At 38.3% G+C, this 21,053-nt stretch overlaps 1 protein-coding gene across 2 annotated transcripts in view; it reads right to left on the bottom strand.

The window, feature by feature from the left end:
• Positions 1-4,652: 4,652 nt before the first annotated feature.
• LOC103473669 (sodium/glucose cotransporter 1-like) overlaps positions 4,653-21,053 on the bottom strand; it is a 32,518-nt gene continuing 16,117 nt past the window's right edge. The window contains exons 1-15 of one of the 2 annotated variants that reach the window (XM_008424074.2): positions 18,555-18,811; positions 14,547-14,618; positions 13,669-13,773; positions 13,453-13,512; positions 13,259-13,363; positions 13,067-13,172; positions 12,622-12,702; positions 11,645-11,853; positions 10,222-10,357; positions 10,033-10,140; positions 9,796-9,946; positions 8,515-8,683; positions 7,449-7,664; positions 6,161-6,272; positions 4,653-6,048 (exon numbers count right to left, since the gene is read on the bottom strand). In XM_008424074.2, coding sequence (XP_008422296.1) covers positions 5,831-6,048; positions 6,161-6,272; positions 7,449-7,664; positions 8,515-8,683; positions 9,796-9,946; positions 10,033-10,140; positions 10,222-10,357; positions 11,645-11,853; positions 12,622-12,702; positions 13,067-13,172; positions 13,259-13,363; positions 13,453-13,512; positions 13,669-13,773; positions 14,547-14,618; positions 18,555-18,692 — 1,986 coding nt within the window. In that variant the 5' untranslated portion in view covers positions 18,693-18,811 and the 3' untranslated portion in view covers positions 4,653-5,830. Of the gene's footprint in view, positions 6,049-6,160; positions 6,273-7,448; positions 7,665-8,514; positions 8,684-9,795; positions 9,947-10,032; positions 10,141-10,221; positions 10,358-11,644; positions 11,854-12,621; positions 12,703-13,066; positions 13,173-13,258; positions 13,364-13,452; positions 13,513-13,668; positions 13,774-14,546; positions 14,619-18,554; positions 18,812-21,053 lie in introns of those variants that run through there. The other variant, XM_008424073.2, reaches the window with a different exon arrangement.

A 21,053-nucleotide genomic window follows, 5' to 3' on the forward strand; every position in this document is an offset into this window, starting at 1 on the left:
CAGACTGGATATGTTGAAAAACAGACCCAGCATCTTCATCACAGACAGCAATTATCTTTCCTAAAGCCTGAAACAACATTTCTCAAAAACCTCGAACCAGCACCCCAAGCTCTTCTCGCAGATCCAAACATGCAGGGATGTTGCATAACGAGGATTTTGTTACGTTTTGTATCCGCTCAAGAAGCTTTAACACCGACAGAACAAATAATCCCGAGATCAAAGCGTAATAAAAACACGCCAGAATTAAAACATATGAGCATCCGTTGCATAATGTCATTAGCGACTGGAAAACTGGGCGTCAAAGAGCTGCTGTTCAGAGTTTCACCAGTCGGTACGATGAATTGCTTCTATAGGTTGCTCAGATGTTATGGGGCAAGGGAGACCAGCACTACACTCATCATTGGTGTAGCATGCTGAATGTTTCCCAAATTACTTTTAGTGAGAATTTTAGTATCATATTTTTTCTGTTTTTAGTAATGTGTTTGTGCTTATTATTATTATTATTATCAGCGTCACATCAGATACAGCATTTCCCCTCAGTATGGGGCAATATTTAAAGAGAAACATGAAAGCGATGCCACAAAACAACTTTTTGACAGACTCATGGTTACAACGTTCGTCTTACCCATAGATCTTAATCACTAAATGTTTTGTAGGAGGAATTTTACTATGCATTGTATTTATGGGATTTACTGACCCTGCTTGGATAAATTGCTGTAGTCAGGGCTTTCTGAACATTCCTAAACATTGTGCATTTGACAGACCAAATTCATCCAAGACTTTAACTTCCTAAATTATGTCTTAAGATGTGGCTTCAGTAGTCCAGCATAATCAATTTGTAACCTATTTCATGAGTTACACCAGTAATATCTTTGGTATAACGTCACATTTTGTGTCATCAGGCCACAAAATATGTGTCCAGAATTAAGGACATTACTGCTGAGTGCATTTGTAAAGTGTATTCTGGCTTTCTATATTAGTTTTGGATAATATGGACTTTCACCCCACGTTGTTTCAGAACTCTTTTAATTATCTGTAAAGACACTTTCTCACCAGCTTTTTGACCACATTAAAATAAACCATACTTCTGTCAAAAAGAATTAGGTTTGAAGTATTTTTATTCAAACAACAAGTTTGTTTTTGTAAAAAAAAAACTATCAAACTGTAAAAACAGTACCAGATATTTTGGACGAATGCAAATATGTTTACACCAGTTGTTTTGTGGTGCTTAAGGTCAAGATGGTAGCCAACGTTAAAGCTAATCCTGTCAAGGAGTCTAGTGTTGGGTGTAACAGCAGGAAATGTATTTTTATTAGTAATCTTCAAATCTACTCAGCTGATAATAGTTTTGTTATCTTGATGTGCCTGAACATATAATCTGCGATGGCCTCAGAAGTTTAAGAATAGCCCCTGCACTGGAACAAAATGATGCTGAATAATGCTGATCATTGGGTGAATGTTACAAAGAGGGCAATATGGATGCACTGTAGTGAAATTTCCTTACCAGTAGGAGGTGCTGGTGTGTTGGTTCTCTTTGTCATGCAATTCTGTACATGTAATGTAAACCTGCTGCAGGCTGTTTATCAACATTTTTACTGTAGCTTCATTCAAGCGTTCAGTGTACTGTTGCATTGCCTGCAGCATTTTATAAACAACTGTGAACATTTTAACTAAATGTCCTGGCACATTTATTTTAAGTTCATAAACATTTTAAAGTCTAGCAAATGCTTCATATTCATCAAATGTGATGAATATAAAAACAAACAGATTATAGGCTAAAAGACCGGTTACAAATGATGTAGATGTGACAGCATTTTTCTTACAGAAACACAAAAAAAATGTATCTGTTGTTTTACGATTGATTTCCAGAAAGCAAGACGTTCCTGCAGGGCCGGTCCAAGCCTCCATGGGGCCCTAAGCGAAATGTGGTTTTGGGGCCCTCTAGTTCTGCTAACAATGTAGACTGGCTGCAATCAGCAGTCCGATCAATAGATCATTCACACACCTGCTATAAACTTATTGCATTTCTGGCAATGCTGTTTACGTTATATAATATAGGATACATTTATTGGCCAACTGATTTATCAACCAGTTGATTTCTGGGCGCCGATTTCCTTAATTTTGGGGGATCACGATCTACTGATGTTTACACGTGAACATCAGTAGATGTTCACGTGTAAACATCTACTGATGTAGGGGATAAGATTATCCCCTAATCTTATCTTCGTCAGCAAAGGTTTAAAGATCAGTCTTTGTCCTCTTCTGCTCTGCAGTGAGAGGTGTGACTGACAGACCGACCCAACAGGTCAGGTCTGCACGTTTACAGTTAACAATGTTCACGTCACTGTTGCCAAAAGTGACTTTCTTGCTATATTTAGTGACATTTCAGATAAAAAAATTAATATCAGCCAAAATCAAAATCAGCATGTCAGGCTTTTTAAAGATCGGTAACAAGGGATCGGCCAGAAAACTCCAATCGGTGCAGCCCTACACACATATTCATGACATTCTCTGATTAAATAAATTTCTCTTCAGCATAGCTCCAATAGCTAAAAATGTCATTTATACCAGGCGAGTCTTTCTCCCCTGAGAATGTGGACCGGTACGGGTGCTGGACTGATTCTGAGCCTTCAAATGATTTTAACAGAAGTTTCACATAACTTAGAAAAATAATGATTGTTTAAGCCACAAAATGATTGTGCTCAGCAGCAAACAATATATCCCCAACTACAGAATAGAGTAGCTCATCGATGTAGCAGCTAAGTAGCCTGACGTAAAGACATTTTGCTAGACAATATCAAACATTGAGAAGTTTTAATTAATGTTATTAAACGTTATCAAACACGGCGTTTTGAAGATAAAAAATACCTCAGAAATATACAGAACCAAGCAGTGGAATCAACTCATCTACAGTTAAAACTCAGTTTCACACAAACCCAAAGACGCTAGCATAAATGTTTGGCTGTTGAATTGGACCGTTCTAGGTCGCTATCAAGCTAAATTGTCTATTAGCAGCTCCACTAATCTTTCTCATAAACATTACATTACCAAGGCACATTAAACAAACCTTTATCTTGGCTTTTTTTCTATTCTTCCTCTTTCTTCTCTCTCCCTGAAGGAAAAGTCCTTTTTTGAGACATTGTTTTGCTAACTTAACTTCTGACCGGAGCTTTGAACTTTTGGATGCTCTGGTCATTGCACGGCAGCTCATATTACCGGCGAAGCGTGCAGTACCTACCGCGGCCACCAGGGGACCCCAAGAGCAATTAATTATTTTTTCTTTTTATCAATGAAATATAATTAATTTCTACATACATTATCAAAATTGTAAAAACAAATAACATCATAGTGAAATTGTGTGTTTTTGATATTATAATAACATAGAAATTATGATTAAAAAAAAAAAAATCAGCTCCACTGAGGAGGCGGCTGCTTAGTTTGCTTGTGCCTTGGGCCGGCCCTGCGTTCCTGGTTAAGGAATGTAGTTAACCATAATAAAAGAGGAGTATAACTATTGTCAAGAATAGTTATACTCTTGACTAAAAGCTCACCTGTCTGTTTACCATTTTGAGAGTGCAGTCTACTGTCTCTATACAGTGATTATAAAGTAAAGTGACTAAGTAGTTTGGATTCCAGTTAAGCAAGCATTTCTTAACTTCCTCCCAACTCACAAAAGCGTTGCGAGACACAGAAAGGTTCCCGTCAGGTATTAGATCTTCTTCCTCTGAAACTGTACATAAATAAGTTCAATTGTTGAATTGAGAAAACCTCATATCTTTTTAGCCTCTAGCGATGTAACTATAAACCAGTGACATTAAATAAGATTCTTAGATTCATACTTACCCTGAGCTCTGAAGCGATGTCATTCAGTTTGTTTTGGTTAAGTCAAAATTTTTATCAACTTCATCACTTTGTCAAACCTTCTCCTGAAAAATCAGTCTGTCATTCTTTGTTTTATTTTTGGCTTTTTCACCTCTTTACACAACGCCTCTCGTTTTAGTGGATGATAGTCAAACTACAGGTGTTTGAGAAGAAGATATAGCATTAAGTAAAAAGTTCTTGAATTTCGGTCAAAATTGAAGTTGACACTTTGGATGTGGATTGCATTGCAGGATCTGTAATACAGATTAGTAAAAATACATTTAACGATGATTTCTGAGTCTCTGTTATGCTGTTTTGGACCATATACATACTCAGAAATGTTGTGTGAGTAGAGAGAGTTGTTTTTTTTTATTTTAAAGGGACAGAATTATGTATTTTAAAGGCACATTTCATTTCATAGCACATTCAAGTGCTATGAAATTACTTTTTTATAACAATTCAAGATTACATTGAATTGTTATAAAAATGCTGTAATTATTAAACATGACTTAGAAGTAATTTGACTTCATAATATGACACCTAGAAATTGCCCCGTTTCTTTAAGAAGCTACTGCTATTTCCAACACTGCCTTCATATCATTATGCAAACACAGCAATGCTGTCCTGTTATGCTGTTTATAATCATAAACTGAATGTTTGCTGATTGTTGCTGCCACTAGTCTGGTGGAGCTCTGTGGGGAAAACGTGCTCTGTGATATGAAATGTCATGTACAGTTCCTGGATCAGGAGGTGTTGATTGAGGAAATCTTATGGAAGAGCGTGACCACTGCCAAGGTAATAATAATAAAGCATTTAATAACAGTATGCTGGTTGCATTGAATAAATGTACAGAGTTAGTTCAAGAAAAACAAACAGATAATGCTGTAAAAGTTATTTTAAGAAACATAAAATATCATTTAGGCAATTAAAAAGGAAGCAAGTAGTCATTTATGTTTTTTGGTGAATAAATGCATTTGTGGTATGACAAGCAAAAATTAAATATGCAAAAGAGAAAACAGTGAAAATCTATTTAACATTTTTTTTTAACTTATGTCATTTTAAACCACTAGGTGGAAGCAAAGAGAGTGTCTGAGTGCTTTCTAATAATTCCTAACTCTCTCTAACTGAGATGGCTTTTCATTAACACCTAAAACAACACACACAGTTAGGCGTATGGAGGTTAGAAGTGACAGCACTTGTGGACTTTGAGCACACATTATGAGAAAACCCAGCTGAGGTCGATGAATGAGGTAGCACACATACATTCTGAGGGAATTTACAACCATCTTGTTTGTCCTTTACTGGTTAAATATTACTAACTTCCTCCAGGTAAACAGTTTTTGTCATGTTGTCCCTCTTTCATAATGACTTAATGTAGCATCTGGTGATATAAACAGCAATTGTCTGTAAACTTAAGAAAATAAAAAGTTTATGTTTTCAGTCACAAAAGACAAGGAGCTGCAAATAAAACAAATTATCGTCTAATGTACGTATGTGTGCAGTATCACAATGAAAATTTGCCAAACAATACATTTTCTAACTTCTTGGGATAATAAAAAGAAGCCAATTTGAAGCTACATATATAAGATGTTCTCAATTACAGAGATACTCTCTTTGCACCACAACAAAAAGAGACCGTTCAGGTCATAACAGGAATATGTACAAATATGATAAGACGATATGGAAGTCAGAACAAATATGTGAGAATTTGGACTTCCTAACAAGTTTGATGCATTAATATGTTACACTGTCATTTACTGGTTCACTCCAGGTGACAAATACAAGGAAAAAGTTAACTTAAAAGAAAGGTTCATTGAGAAAAGTACATGTTGTGTCCTATGTGAGATCAGTTGGCACAATACAGGAAGAATGATGGCACACAGGATCAGCGTTAATGGTTTTGTAAAAATTAAAATCCATGCAAAATAATATACAGTATCCAGGACCACTTAATGTTGATGGGGTTTGGCTAACGATAGAATAAGTGAAAGAACGCAGCGACACACAGGAGGAGGATGGCATTTGCATTGACAACATTCCTCCAGAAAGGCTTCTCTGTTGTATCTGTTAGCTGCTTCTTCAGTTCTGCTTTCTCCTGTGGAGTAAGTTTTGGTGCTGTTTTGTTCTGCTCCAGTCCACAGAAGTAGATTAGTGCTTTCTGGAAGAAAGTTCGCTTTCCCCTAGATTCTGGAATAAAGGCAACGAGATTTTTGTATCAAAATAAAGTCATGTAAAATCTAAAGCTATCTTTAAAGTAGCTTCAATCTTAAGAAGTGTAAACTGTATGTGTTCCTTATACTTTCTGCATCCATCTTTCTGTCGTCCTCATCATGATCCTCAATCCAATCGTCCGGATCAATGTCCTCTCTTTCCTCTGTACGGTTCCTCAGACTCCAGCACAATCGGTACAGCTGGGAAAGTAACATAATGCATTATGTGAGAAAACTGTTCAGAACTCAGAAAAATGTCCAACTATTGCAGCACAAATCATGGATGTTTTATAGGTTTAAAGCAGCAGAATGTAACTTTTATAAAACAGCATGATTTTTACTCTCACCTTTTGATCGCTAGAGTTAGGCTCCAGCACCCCCCATAACCCCACAAGGATAGATATTGGATCATGAATGGATAGATGGATGTTTTTTTACATATTTGTTAAAACTATCACTATGTTGTGACAGTATAGTACGAAACAGATCATAAGTGAAAAAAGATCGAGTTCCTCTTTCTTCTCCCTAAGGACCTACTGTCATCTCAACAAATAATCTGCTCTGTCAGAAGGAACCTCTCAGAGCAGACAGGAGGGTCTTAGTGCTGTCAATCACCTCATGTATGCGCCCCTCACACACTCAACCCTTTCTCTCTGATGCACTAAAGCTGTTTCATCACAACAGAAGCTGCATGAATGCACAGGCTAGGTAGCATAGCCATCGATTATGGCAGATAAATGGTTTTCATAGAACATGAAGCTGTTGCACATCGAGCACCATGTACATGAGGATGATTGACAGAGCGTAGCTCCTCCTCTTAGCTCTGATTGGATTGGTTGTTTCTGACTGGAAGAGGTAAATTTCTGCAGATGACAAAAGTAGCTTGATCTTTACTGTCGCAACATGGTGACAGTTTTAACAAATATATAAAAACACACTTTTATAAAAGTTACATAGTGCAGCCTTAAGTGAAAAAAGTCAAAGTAAGTGAAGTGAGTTTCAGCAACTGGAGATTGCTGAAATTGAAATAAACATAAATTCTTCTGCTACAAGTGCATTTTGTTCTTTGATTGATTTAATAAAGTCAAGCTTGAAGCTCAAAGAGATGCTATAAATTACAAACAAAATCTTCAAAGAACTGTTTTCTTAGCTGCTAACTTCTTCACCATCTTCACTCAGAAACTGCATAATAAGATTTTATGTTACTCAGTCTTTAACATCCCAAAGTACCTGCAACTTTAATAAGATATAATGTATATATAATAAGCAGAAAAAATKTAAAAGAGTTTGTGCAGGAAGTGGATAGTCTTCCTGTGAAMAATTWCTGATTTGGAAAGTTACATATTAAGCTACTCTTATCACAAAACTGTCACGTACATGCTTGTCAKCGATGGGCTTGGTCATTAGGGAGATTCCAASTATGAGGATGCAAGAGACAGTGAACAGGATAATCGAAAAGTAGAGGTAGTGCACTCCACAGATGATGGTAGGACAGTTACTCGGGCTAACACAGCTCCCTGTCCCGTAGATAAACTCTGTAATCATCCTGGATAATCCTACTAATAAACCAATTATGAGTCCGAAAAAGGCACCCTGTAAAAAGAAGAAAGCAGGAAAGAAAGAAGGATAAAAACACTATTAAAACAATAATCCACCAACTGACATCTAGCTTAAATCAATACAACTCTGTTATCTGGAATGGCTGCACCAATAAATGTGGCTTGACACAGAAGCTAAAACAGGTAAGACATCTTATTCTGTCAAAAGATAACAAAAATCCTCCTTCAACATAACCCTCCCAGATAATGTTACATCATCTTTGGTTGATGTGACAGAAACTAAAACTACCTTTTCCTTATAACAAAACAGAGATGTGTTCTTATAAATTACAGCATCGACAAAGTATATTTGGGTTGTGTTTCATCAGATAATAATAGTAATTTCTGGATCCACAGCCTTAAAACTGAGTAAATAACAAACCCATAGGACCTATAGTTTGTTACCTGATGGTCACTTTAGAAAGAAATCTACCATATTTGTTATTCTTCTATAAGAAAAGGCTAAAAAGAGTGATTCATTGGTTTTCTCTCTTAATGACGAGAACCACTACCCAGGTCTGTTACACCACAGCTACAATCCTTCTCATCTCTTCAACATTAAACAGGCATTTCAACCATTGCAGGTCCATGATGTGCAGAGCCTTTCCAATAAGAAGCTTTTAAGAATCTCAGTCATGGTGACGGACTGTTCTTCTCCAAGTCCTAAGAGGCCTTCTTTGTGCAGATGACTAAACTTTTTCTATCCCATGGTAAAATCCTCAGTTCAGGTCTGTCTGCCCCCAAACCAGATAGCCTCTGATGGTTCCTGTATCTGCCATGTATGCTACAAAATACACATTTATGTTGCAACTAAAGCAGCAACTGTAAACTAAAAGGAAACTCACAGTTTCATTAACTCGTTTACAGAACATGCCGAGTATGAAGACAGCAGCCACAGGTGGAGTGAGATAGCTGGTGATTGACTGGATGTAGTCAAAGAGCTGACCACCCTGGGCTGTCTGCACCACAGGGATCCAGGCAATGCTTATTCCAATAAGCACCACAATAAACATCCTGAAAGGTAGAATAAACAAAGACTCATGGTTAGAGTCAAGCATGCAAACAGTAATTATATTAACATCAAGCCAAAACTGTTATGATCCGTGTTTCTGTGTATCTATTTTTGGGGTTTTCTGTGTTCAGTTTCCTTCCTGTGAGTCTCTGTCTCTGCATCTTCCCTGTTGATCGCTTCCCAGGTGTGTCTCATTCCTTAATTACCCTCCCTGTGTATTTAAGTCCACCTGTTGTCTTTTTCTCTTGTCGGATTGTCGTCGTGTGTTCCTCGTGTTGCTGCTCGTTGTTCTGTTGGACTGTCATTAAATTCATCATTATCATCTTCATCTGGGTCCACCCGTTCTACTTCACCACCACCAACCACACCTCATGACAGAACGATCTGACCACTAAACGGTGAGAACGCCATTAACATCATGGACACCAGGACTAATCCTTGGTGGGGGACTCGGCTGGTGATCTGCCCACCAGGGGTCGGACCCCGCCACTATTGCCGCCCTGAACCGCCGGAGGTCCCGGCCCCTGGGCACTGACGTCACCGCCGCCCTGAGCCAGCGGAGGTCCCGGTCCCCGGGCGGAAACCCCGCTGCCTCAAGCCACAACCTGCCTCCTGGTTCTCCGCCCACTCTGATGGGTAGTTTTTTGTTCTGGACTCTGGTCCTCCTTCAGTCACCCCTCCGCCCAACCTGTTGGGTTGTTTTTTGTTTGCTTTGGATTGAGTTCTTCTATGGACCCTTGCACTCCTTCCGTCGCCCCTCCGCCCACCCTGATGGGTTGTTTTTTGTTTCTTGGACTGTTTCTTTTTTTGTGGGAGTCTGGTAGCCGCCCTTGAGGGGGTGTACTGTCATGAACCGTGTTTCTGTGCATTTATTTTTGGGGTTATCTGTGTTCAGTTTCCTTCTTGTGAGTCTCTGCGTCTTCCCCGTTGATTGCTTCTCGGGTGTGTCTCATTCCTTAATTACCCTCCTTGTGTATTTAAGTCCCCCTGTCGTCTTTGTCCTCGTGTTGCTGCCCATTGTTCTGTTGGACTGTCATTAAATTCATCATCTTCATCTGGGTCTACCCGTTCTACTTCATCACCACCAATCACACCTCATGACAAACGGTTTTACCTTCCAGCAATCATCAGTTCCCTCTCTTTGGCGTGATGACGGAGCTTGGTATAGATGTCCATGGTGAAGAGGGTACTAGCACTGTTAAATATTGAAGTAAGGGAGCTCATTAGAGAGGCCAACATCACTGACAACATCAAACCCCTCAGACCTGAAGAGAGATGGACAAAGGCGAAGGGAAAACATAAAGAAACAAAAGTGTTTGAAATTTTAAGAAAATGTTGTCGATCCACTCACCATTTGGCATAAGATCCACAACCAGTTTGGGATAGGCAATGTTGGTGCATCCAACACTTGCTCCACAGTGTTTCATACATTCTTCCGGGACCACACATGCCACCACATCTGAATGTTTTAAGAAATTTACACTTTATTGTTTTATTTTTCCCTCAAGACAACAGAACTTGGAAAGAACAAAACACGCACCAGGATACAAGATCCTGCTTATCATCCCAGGAAAAACCATGAGAAACATGGGCAGCACCTTCAGGTAACCACACAAAATGCAACCTGCTTTCACGTGAGAGAGATTCTTGCCTGAGAGACAACGCTGGACAATCACCTGCAAAAAAGATGGAGCATTTGAAGGCAGTGTTAAATACTTAACTTCTACTGTATCAAGAAAAATTTTGGATTTTTTTTAGCAGAGCTGTTGGTGCTTTACGTCATTTAAAGTTCCTCACTCAGAAAAACTAAAGTAATTTCAATAAATTGTAATTGGCTGTGGTGAACGAGCCTGTAAATGAATAACTATTTCTGTGCATACAACTTTAAGTGAGCAGATGAAGCACAAACATATTGATTTCAATTTAAGGCAAATGGAGCTTTTGAGATTAATCATTTGAACTAAATTGAACATTGCCATTAAATTAATGGCAATGTTGGAAAACAAAAGCTAAGTATGACTCATAGTAATATTAGGATAACGACTATTGCATGCAGTGGACATTTCTTATCTTTTAAGATGTGGCTATTGCCATTCGTTAGATTATACAGTATGTCCGTTTACCTATACATTAGACACATTTAGCATAGCTTGTCATGCACATTACATAGCAACACAACATAAACATCATTCACTAGGACTAAAATTATTTCAATAAAAGCTAACCAACAGAGACAAGTACTTTCATTTGAAAATGGGTCAAATTTGGTCTGTTTTACATTTACTGTCAGTGTTAAAGTAAAAACAGGATGCCAGTATTTATTTGTGAACTGAAGAATTTGTTTCTAGACAACTATAGGTTCAAGAAATGTCAGGAATTCAGCTCATAGATCACCCTTTTACTCCAAAGAGCTGTTATATGACATGGCTCTTCATTATCAGCTGGCAACCTTAGACCGCCTCAGTTATTCTGTCCAAAACAGGCGAGATAAAAGAGCGTGAATGTGTGGCATGAAAGGGAACAAGGCATGAAAATAGTAGCCCCCCATTTTATTTTTATGCTAAAGTTACTTACAGCCAGAAACTAGCGTTAGAATTTATTATATCTAGCAATGTATGAATTTCGCCATCAGAGGGCGCTCAGCGCCATTTGCAACAGGTTAATGCTCTGGTAGTCTGAAGAAGTCCGCCATTGCTGAGAAAACAGCTTACAGCAGATATTAGGAGCAGCTACTGTAACTGCTGTGCTTTCTGTTCACAGTTTAAACTAATTAAATATTCTGCACCAGAAGTGACCCGGTCCATCATTTTCTGCTGTGTAACAACTGCGCTTACGGTTATATAAAAATCAAGAGGATGAGAATATGGCCTTAGATTGTTTCTGGTATGCAGTAAAAGCTGTTACTGAATCAGTGGAAGTAAAGCTTCCACACAGTCAAAGGTACTGATTGTATTTTTACTGACCTGATCAGTGCACCAGTACCAGGTGGCCTGGATGGTGAGTCCAAACACCATGCCAGGCCAGGGCAGGTCTCCTGTTATTGGATCTCTGAAAAGGTGGAAGGCGTCTTCCCGAGGCTCGTAGCACTCTGCCCTGATGTTAGAGGTGTTTTGGGGAATTGCAGCCATGTAGAGTGTCTCCAAATTTGCATAGCCCCCCACATCATTGAAAGCTGAGGGTAGACAGGGAGAGATGGTTAGACGAAGACTCACTCTTCCATTTCTTAATGATGTCACAATAAAACAAATCAATAGTGCAAGATAAAATGATAAATAAGGATTATTGGAAAAGGGTAGAGTGCCTTCTCCAGGTCAGGGGGGTCGTCCTGCCTCAAGTGGAGGAGTTTAAGTACAGTATTTTCCGCACTATAATGTGCACCGGATTATAAGACGCACTTTCAATGAATGGCCTATTTTAAAACTTTTTTCATATATAAGGCATTATAATGCCCATAGAATAGACACAACAGTTAGGGTTGCCACCCGTCCTGTATGGAACCTATAATGGACACGTGGTGTTCCGGACACAAGCGGCCGAAATGGGTTTCCTCCGCAGGGTGGCTGGGCTCTCCCTTAGAGATGGGGTGAGAAGCTCGGTCATCTGGGAGGAACTCAAAGTAGAGCCGCTGCTCCTCCACGTGAAGAGGAGCCAGTTGAGGTGGCTCGGGCATCTGGTAAGGATGCCTCCTGGATGCCTCCCCGGTGAGGTGTTCCGGGCACGTCCCACCGGGAGGAGGCCTCGGGGAAGACCCAGGACACGCTGGAGGGACTATGTCTCTCGGCTGGCCTGGGAACGCCTTGGGATTCCCCTGGAGGAGCTGGAAGAAGTGGCTGGGGARAGGGAAGKCTGGGCCTCCCTTCTGAAGCTGCTGCCCCCGCGACCCGACCCCGGATAAGCGGAAGAAAATGGATGGATGGATGGATGGATTATTGCTTATTACCATAACCCATGAGAACGAAGGATCCAATAATCATGATGGCGGTCTGTAAGGTGTCTGTATATATCACCGCAGCCAGTCCACCTGAAATAAAACATGGCGTTAGCAATCTGTAACATTTCTTATTCAGAAGCGTAGACAGTAAGTAATATGTGCACTAGAGAGTATAGGATTATCTTATCAGTGTTCTTTTTCCGCTTGTCTTGTAAAAGTTATGTGAAGGTGTGTGGAGATTATTGCAGAGCAGCAACTATTAGAGGGCTATTTGAGGCTTATTGTAATCCATGGGCAATTAACCACAAACACACCACAGATATACAAGCCAGGAAAGGAGGAGTTTTCTCTTCACTCAGGGTGCCATTTACATAGATAAGACTTTTTGTAAACTAGGTTTATGAGGAAAATGTTGATTTCCAAAAAGAAAGTGAATTTCTTCTTGAGGATGCACCTGTGACAGTGTACAGTGCAGTAATCGCCAGAAGAGCGATAACAGCAAAGTAGATGTTCAGTCCAAGAGCCTGCTGGATAAAAATGGCACCAGAGAACATGTCGGCCTGGAAGGAGACAGAAAGGATCTTTTACTTTAATTTGTTAAATGCATTGCTGAAAGGTTCAAAGGTTAGAAAGAAAAAAAACATACAGAGATCTTTGTGAAGACGTAGAGGAAGACAGAGAGCACAGAGAGATAGATACTAATCCGCTGTCCTCCAAACCTCTTCTTCAGGTACTGAGGCATGGTGACCACCTAGACAAATTTTATAATATTTTTGTTTCATCAAGACTCAGTGATTATAACAGGTGCACTTTTCAACAGAAAATGCACATGCTGTTTACCCCAGCTTTGATGTAGATCGGCACAAAGACCCATCCCAGAATGATGACAATAAAAAGAGCCTGGAACAAACAAAACATGGTAAAACATTGAAACAATCAATAAAATATTTAACATAGAAAGGATTTTTACTTTTCAATTTCTCCAAACCATTTTCTTTTTTTTTGCATTATGAGATTTTGTCTTTCCTATTTGGAAAACATACCACAAATACTCACATTCCACTCAAATCCACCAATGGCAATTCCAGAAGCTGCAGCAGTACCAGCAATCCCTATAAAGTGGCCGCTGCCAATGTTGCTGGCAAAGAGTGATGCTCCAATCTAAAAAAAAAATTTTAATTTACAAATTAAATTAGTATGCAGTAGGTTTTTAAATTGGATTACTGAATACAATTAACTTATTGATTATGTTGTAAAACATTCAACTCTAAACTGTGACAATAAAAAACTTCACCTCATTATGTCTTGTAGATGGGAAATCATTGTCTTTCTTATGACGTTAAAAGTTAACTCAGGAGTAGATAAGATCAACAGAACCACATAATTTACAGCCTTGTTTAATTTGGTAATGTTTGCAGGAATGTATTCATTTTTCTGATTTACTTGCCAAACATTACAGTGAGGAAAGATTTGGTTTCATCTGTCCATTTTTACAAAAGTTTCATAGTTCCACTCTTGTTACCAATCCTGGTTTTTCAGTGTTCAGCATTCTCCTGCAAACTCATCCTAACAAGCCAAGGTTCTATAGTTGATTTTTTATATTTTTCCTTTTTTTATTATTTCTTCTGACTAATTCTTCTATTAAAGGTCTCAATTAGTATTTACCACACTTGGGCCTGTGCAGCCACAGATTCAGCTTCATTTCAACAGTTTCTAGCCCATTTTGAACGAAAGCAAAGTTTTGGATTTTTGCTGCTTCTTACCCATTCAGTCCTATCTAACTTGTATGTGACCAACATGTCACCCCTGTTAAGGAGAGTGAACTTTTTTTTTAATCGTACATCTTTTCTGTCACAACTGTAATAGTTCTCCAGGCTGTTACAAAAAATAGCAAAAGAACAAAAAATGCTTGTCATTTGTTGTCAGATACCCACCGGCCACCACACCATTTTCCTCCCTGCAAGGAAAAAGCCACCCACAGTGGATCGATTGGTGCGACCCATGGCCTGCAACAGGACAAAAAAATACATAAACTTTTGAAAAACAAGCTTATCATCTAGTTTAGCTCTAAGTTAGTGTTCTATACACTGAGCAACACAGGACTTTTTTTTAAATAATTTTATTTTAAACAAATAACATGAATATACATACAGACGTTAACTCAATAACAAACATTAAAATATTATAATAAAAACAAAGAATAATTACAGACATTGAGCGTGTTGATGTTAAAGTCTACACTGTAAAAAACAAAACGGCCTCAATTTACGGTAAAAAACTGGCAGCTGTGGTTGCCACAATTTTACCGTCGATATACAGTAAAATTCTGGCAACCAAAAATGCCAGTACTTTACCGTATTTCCTACATACAGTAAAATACCGTATTTCCTAAAATATGTTAAATAAAAAATTAAAATGTGGTTTTGCCATAGTAAATACGGTCATACTGCCTAAGGCATAATACCTACATAAGCGAAAAACATGGCCAGACTGTATGATATATTGACATTTTATTGTAAAAAACCTTATGGTAAATTACTGGTCACTGTTCTCACCAGAATTTTACCATAAAAATTATAGTACAACACACAAGGAAGTGTAAATTGTCAGCATTTCTATACAGAAAGTTATAAAGAAAATAAATTCAAATTAAACAAAAATACAGATTATGAGTAATCTACTTAAAGAATTTCTATTTAAAAATTTATTTAAAAAATTTTAAACAATCCTACTTTCTGTCCAGTTTCCTCACGGTATTACTGAGATCTGGAAAAGAAAACAAAGAAGAAAAAAAACAGCATGTGTCCACATAAGAGATAACCTATTGTAGAAGAAAAACCGATGATAAAAGGATTCTTGTTCTGGGTTGAGAGTCACAAGTCACTGAGTTCAGACTTTGCTCAGGATGGTTGTAGTCTTCCCAGTCACAGGTTGAAATTGAGACTCACATGTTGTCAATCGGGTGTTTCCTCTCTGCTGGAAAACAAACAAAGCAAAAGTTAGAAAGATGCACTACATGAACATCATATAAATGCACCATTCGCTTAAATGTTTGTTTCACCTTTGTTGACTTGCATATGGAGACTGATACTTCAACTACTAGGCGGTGTGATCATTTCTGACTGAAAATTCAGTAGTTCTTGATGGGAGAGCTTGCAGGAACAGTTCCTGCAAGCTAGGGTAAGGGTAATTGTAACTTACATAAATGGTTGAAGACAACTTATTGGCCTTCATGAGACTCAGATAAATGGTGAGTATCTATTTCATAAATTGCCTAAAACAGTTATATTTGTTTTTATTTGTTTGTTTATATGTTTTTTTTGTTTGCGTATTTTGTCAGGTTGCAGAGGATCACACCTGTCGACAACAAACAAAGGTTTAAGAACTACTGAATTTTCAGTCAGAAATGATCACACCGCCTAGTAGTTGAAGTACCAGTCTCCATATGCAAGTCAACAAAGGTGAAACAAACATTTAAGCGAATGGTGCATTTATATGATGTTCATGTAGTGCATCTTTCTAACTTTTGCTTTGTTTGTTTTCCAGCAGAGAGGAAACACCCGATTGACAACATGTGAGTCTCAATTTCAACCTGTGACTGGGAAGACTACAACCATCCTGAGCAAAGTCTGAACTCAGTGACTTGTGACTCTCAACCCAGAACAAGAATCCTTTTATCACCGGTTTTTCTTCTACAATAGGTTATCTCTTATGTGGACACATGCTGTTTTTTTTCTTCTTTGTTTTCTTTTCCAGATCTCAGTAATACCGTGAGGAAACTGGACAGAAAATAGGATTGTTTAAATTTTTTAAAATAAATTTTTAAATAGAAATTCTTTAAGTAGATTACTCATAATCTGTATTTCTGTTTAATTTGAATTTATTTTCTTTATAACTTTCTGTATAGAAATGCTGACAAGTTACACTTCCTTGTGTGTTGTACTATAATTTTTATGGTAAGATTCTGGTGAGAACCGTGACCAGTAATTTACCATAAGGTTTTTGGGGGGTTTTTTACAATAAAATGTCAATATATCATACAGTCTGGCCATGTTTTTCACTTATGTAGGCAGTATGACCGTATTTACTATGGCAAAACCACATTTTAATTTTTTATTTAACATATTTAAGGAAATATTTTGAAAACACGGTAAAAAAAAAACAAAAACTGGCAGTTTTGGTTACCAGAATTTTAACGTATAAAAACGGTAAGATTCTGGCAACCACAGCTGCCAGTTTTTTACCGTAAATTGAAGCCTTTTTTTTTTTTTTTTTTTTACAGTGCAGATAATGTCCCTTACTGAACGGTGAGCAAACAGGAAAATGATTGATGTGGTCTTACTGTCGACTCGTTTCCCAAACCGATGAGTTACGTCGATTCCACTGTAAAAGTGGCGGTTCCTTCGTATGGAACCGCCACTAACAGAATGACCAAGATCAGTTGATATTTTGTGACAGGTGGCTGAAACCTTCACTTTCATATCTTCAATCTCATGTTCAGGCAGTCCGTAGAGCCCTAGGCACCATCTCAGTTTGTAGCTCTCTGCATCTGCATCACGCTCCTGCAGATCTTCTATTTGCGCCCCCAATTTTGCAGTTTTATTCTTCTATACACAGTTCTCATTTTTTAGGTCTTCAATTTCGGCATGCAAGAACTCAATAGATATTTTTATATCTTTGATGTCAGCCTTTACGTCGTCCGCTCTGTCGTTCACCGCTTTTAAGTTGGCGTGTAGAGGGTTGAGGCTGATCGACGCAGGATTTCTTGGCAGCTGGGCTGTTGATGGGAGAATCCGGGAATATCATAGGATCGGCATCAGTGTTCCCATCGCTGTAGGGATGGGAACACTGATGCCAGCAGTTGTGCTCGTGCATCTTATTCTGAGGTGTGACTGGTGTCCTGGTCTTCGGCTTATTTTCATCTCTCTTTTTTCCCCTTTGTTGCTCATCTTTTCTTTGCACGCTAGTTTACTCAGCAGAGTGAGAGTATCCTGTTGGAAGTGGGTTTTTTTTTTTTAATTTATTTTATTTTTTTTATAAAGTTTATGTCTTCTCTGTTGCGTATAAGGTGTGCGTAAAGTCTGTATATTTTGGCTTCTCGGAAGTTGCTTACACAAGGTTGGAGTCCAGTTTAAACAGAGACGTTTTAAAAAGCCATCTTACTGGTTCCCCAACTGGGATTTTCTTTCACTCCGCCTGTTTTTCTCTCTTTTTCGGTCTCAACTATTGTTTTTTTTTTTTTTACTTTTCTCCGTCTCGCCCGGCTGTATCTCCTGCAATGAATATGTTTCTTGCTTTCTCTGGGTAACCGCTCTCAAGCGTCCTCACTTTGGTACAATATACGTCCCCCCCTCCCTCCCCACCCCACCCCCGCTGCCCGTCGCAGATAATTAAAGCAACAATTGCTGAATAAACATCCAGCACTGCGCTCTCTTATTGTCATGTCCAAATATTCAGCTCAGAAACAACTTATCTTGATTGTTTAGGTGAGACCGTTAGCGGCTAACGAGTCTCAACCGCTAACGGCTCTATGATCCCGGTTTACTGAGCTTGATGGTGGATCTTTTTTTTTTCTTCTTTGTACTCCTAAAGGATGATAATGTCGAATATTTCTCCAGCAGCGACAGTCAGAGGATATCTGATGAATTTTCTCTAATGATGAACCGAAGAATCACTGCAAACACTGTAATATTCAGCTCACACAGCATAACGGTCTTTGCTCCGTCAGTTCAGACCAACTGGAATGCCGTGACACTCACTTATCATTCATTATTGTGCAAAAAGAAAAAAAAAAAAAAAGTTTAATCTGTTTGTTTTACCTAAAGAAGCAACAAAAGAACATGGCATTTTTCTAGCAATTTGCTTAAGCAATTTACAACTACACAACTGTAAATAAATCATGCAAACAGGCTTTCAACAAGTTGACAGTTTGCAACACTTACAATAACTCCCACAGCCAAGACGACCAGAAAGTAGATGACAATAACGGAGATGTCGGCTGCATTGTTGACGCCGGTGATGAGAGATTGATTCCTTTGGGGTTTAAAGGTGCGGGAGAATCCAAAATATTCCCAGGCCATTTTGCTCAGAGTTGAAGTGTTGAATAGTCCACCGTGACTTGAAGCCGCTTCGTATGGAACCGCCACTAACAGAATGACCGTTATTAGCGGTTATCAGCGTCATTGAATGCCTTCAGGCGGTCCCTCCTGGTTATTTACCATTCGCATCGCTGGTCACAGCAGACCGTTGCTGATATAACTTATGTTTTTTAGCTTTTTTTAAAATTTTTTTTTTACTTTATTTACAATTCACGTACCAGTTTGAGTATATCAATAATTTACTACAAATAAATGCCAGATGAAATAGAAGTCAATCCCTTTTGGTTTTTAAATGCATCTAGATACCACATTAAATTTGTTAATTTAATTAAGATGATCTCACCAAGTCAGATAATCTGTTTTAAGGAAGAAGTTATGTGTAAGATTTATCTTGTTTCTTTTTCTATTATTGACATATGATCTACTGTTGCTTATTAAAATTATTAATTTTAAATTCTTTTTTTTTTCAATTATCCATCAAAAACTCTTCATTTCTTTCTTTTCTTTTTCCTCAATATGGATTTAAAATTTCCCAAGTTGGATGAGCTAAGTAAGAAGACACATTCTCACCAGCCTTTTTACCATAAGAAATTGGGCCAAAAGTATCATTCTTCTGCAAGAAAGAATTAGGTCAAGCAGTATTTTTATTCAAACAAGAAGTTTGTCTCTGTAAAAACGTATCAAACTGACAGCGCAGTACCAGATATTTTGGACGAATACAAATATGTGCCTACAATCAAGATGGTATCCAAGGTTAAAGCTAACCCTGTCTAGGAGTCTAGTGTTGGGTGTAACAGCAGGAAATGTATTTTTATTCGTCATCTTCAAATCTATAATGCTGATCAGTGGATGAATGTTACAAATATGGCAATATGGATGCGCTGTAGTGAAATTTCCTTACCAGTAGGAGGTGCTGGTGTGTTGGTTCTCTTTGTCATGCAATTCTGTACATGTAATGTAAACCTGCTGCAGGCTGTTTATCAACATTTTTACTGTAGCTTCATTCAAGCGTTCAGTGTACTGTTGCATTGCCTGCAGCATTTTATAAACAACTGAGCATTTTAACTAAATGTTCTTGCACATTTATGGCTGTATTTTAATTTCATAAACATTCCTTCATATTCACAAAATGTGATGAATATGAAATGGCTGCACAGTGGTGCAGTTGGTAGAGCTGTGGCCTTGCAGCAAGAAGGTTCTGGGTTCGATTCCCAGCCCCGGTCTTTCTGCATGGAGTTTGCATGTTCTCCCTGTGCATGCATGGGTTTTCTCCGGGTACTCCGGTTTCCTCCCACAATCAACAAACATGACTGTCAGGTTAATTGGCCTCTCCAAATTGCCCCTAGGTGTGCGTCCGTGCATGCGTGTGTGTGTGCATGGTTGTTTGTCCTGAGTGTCTCTGTGTTGCCCTGTGACAGACTGGCGACCTGTCCAGGGTGACCCTGCCTCTCGCCTGGAACGTTAGCTGCAGATAGGCACCAGCAACCCTCTTGACCCCACTAGGGACAAGGGTGTAAAGAAAAGAAATAGATAAAAATACATTTAAGGATGATTTCTGAGTCTCTGTTATGCTGTTTTGGACCATATACATGCTCAGGAATGTTGTTGTGTACCGAGTAGAGAGGTTTTTTTTCATAAATATACACTCAAAGAAATAATCCTGTAAATTAGTAACATACAGTAACATACTGGCAGCTATAGACGCCAGAAGTTTACTGTAAATGCACAGTAGCTGTACCGTAATTAATCCTGACAGTAGGTTACCGTCGATGCAAGTACGGTATAGATACTGTGAAAGAATGGTAAACTTCTGGCGTCAATAGCTGCCAGTTTACCGTTTTTCGAAAGAACGGTAAAATACTGGCGTCCGTAGCTGCCAGTAGTTTACGCGCACACTGCAAAAACTGAAATCTTAGTAAGATTAAATACCTTATATTAAGGAGATTTTTCTTGTTTTCTTTCTGACAAGATAATTTTTCTCACCAAGAGGGATTTATGTTATATTTTTCTTATTTTAAGTGTTTTTGTACTTAATTATCTCAGTAAGATATAAAAGCTTAATATTAAGAAAATATTACTTATGTGTAAATATGTGCTACAATCTAGAATATCAATATTTACCAATCAAACTTCAAGTCTAGAACTTATTTTATATAAGTAAAAATTTCTTATTTCAAGCACAGAAAGCGAAATCACATACTTAATGAAATGTCTTCAGATAATTAAAACAGACCATGTCCAAATGGAATCCTTTGTGTTATTTATTGTCAATGAAAAATAAAAAAAAACCCATGAACTTATACTCTTGTATAAGTTGGCAGAGTGTACGGGAAATTATAATTT

Source organism: Poecilia reticulata, linkage group LG12 (assembly GCF_000633615.1).
Source record: "Poecilia reticulata strain Guanapo linkage group LG12, Guppy_female_1.0+MT, whole genome shotgun sequence".
Taxonomy (NCBI): domain Eukaryota; kingdom Metazoa; phylum Chordata; class Actinopteri; order Cyprinodontiformes; family Poeciliidae; genus Poecilia; species Poecilia reticulata.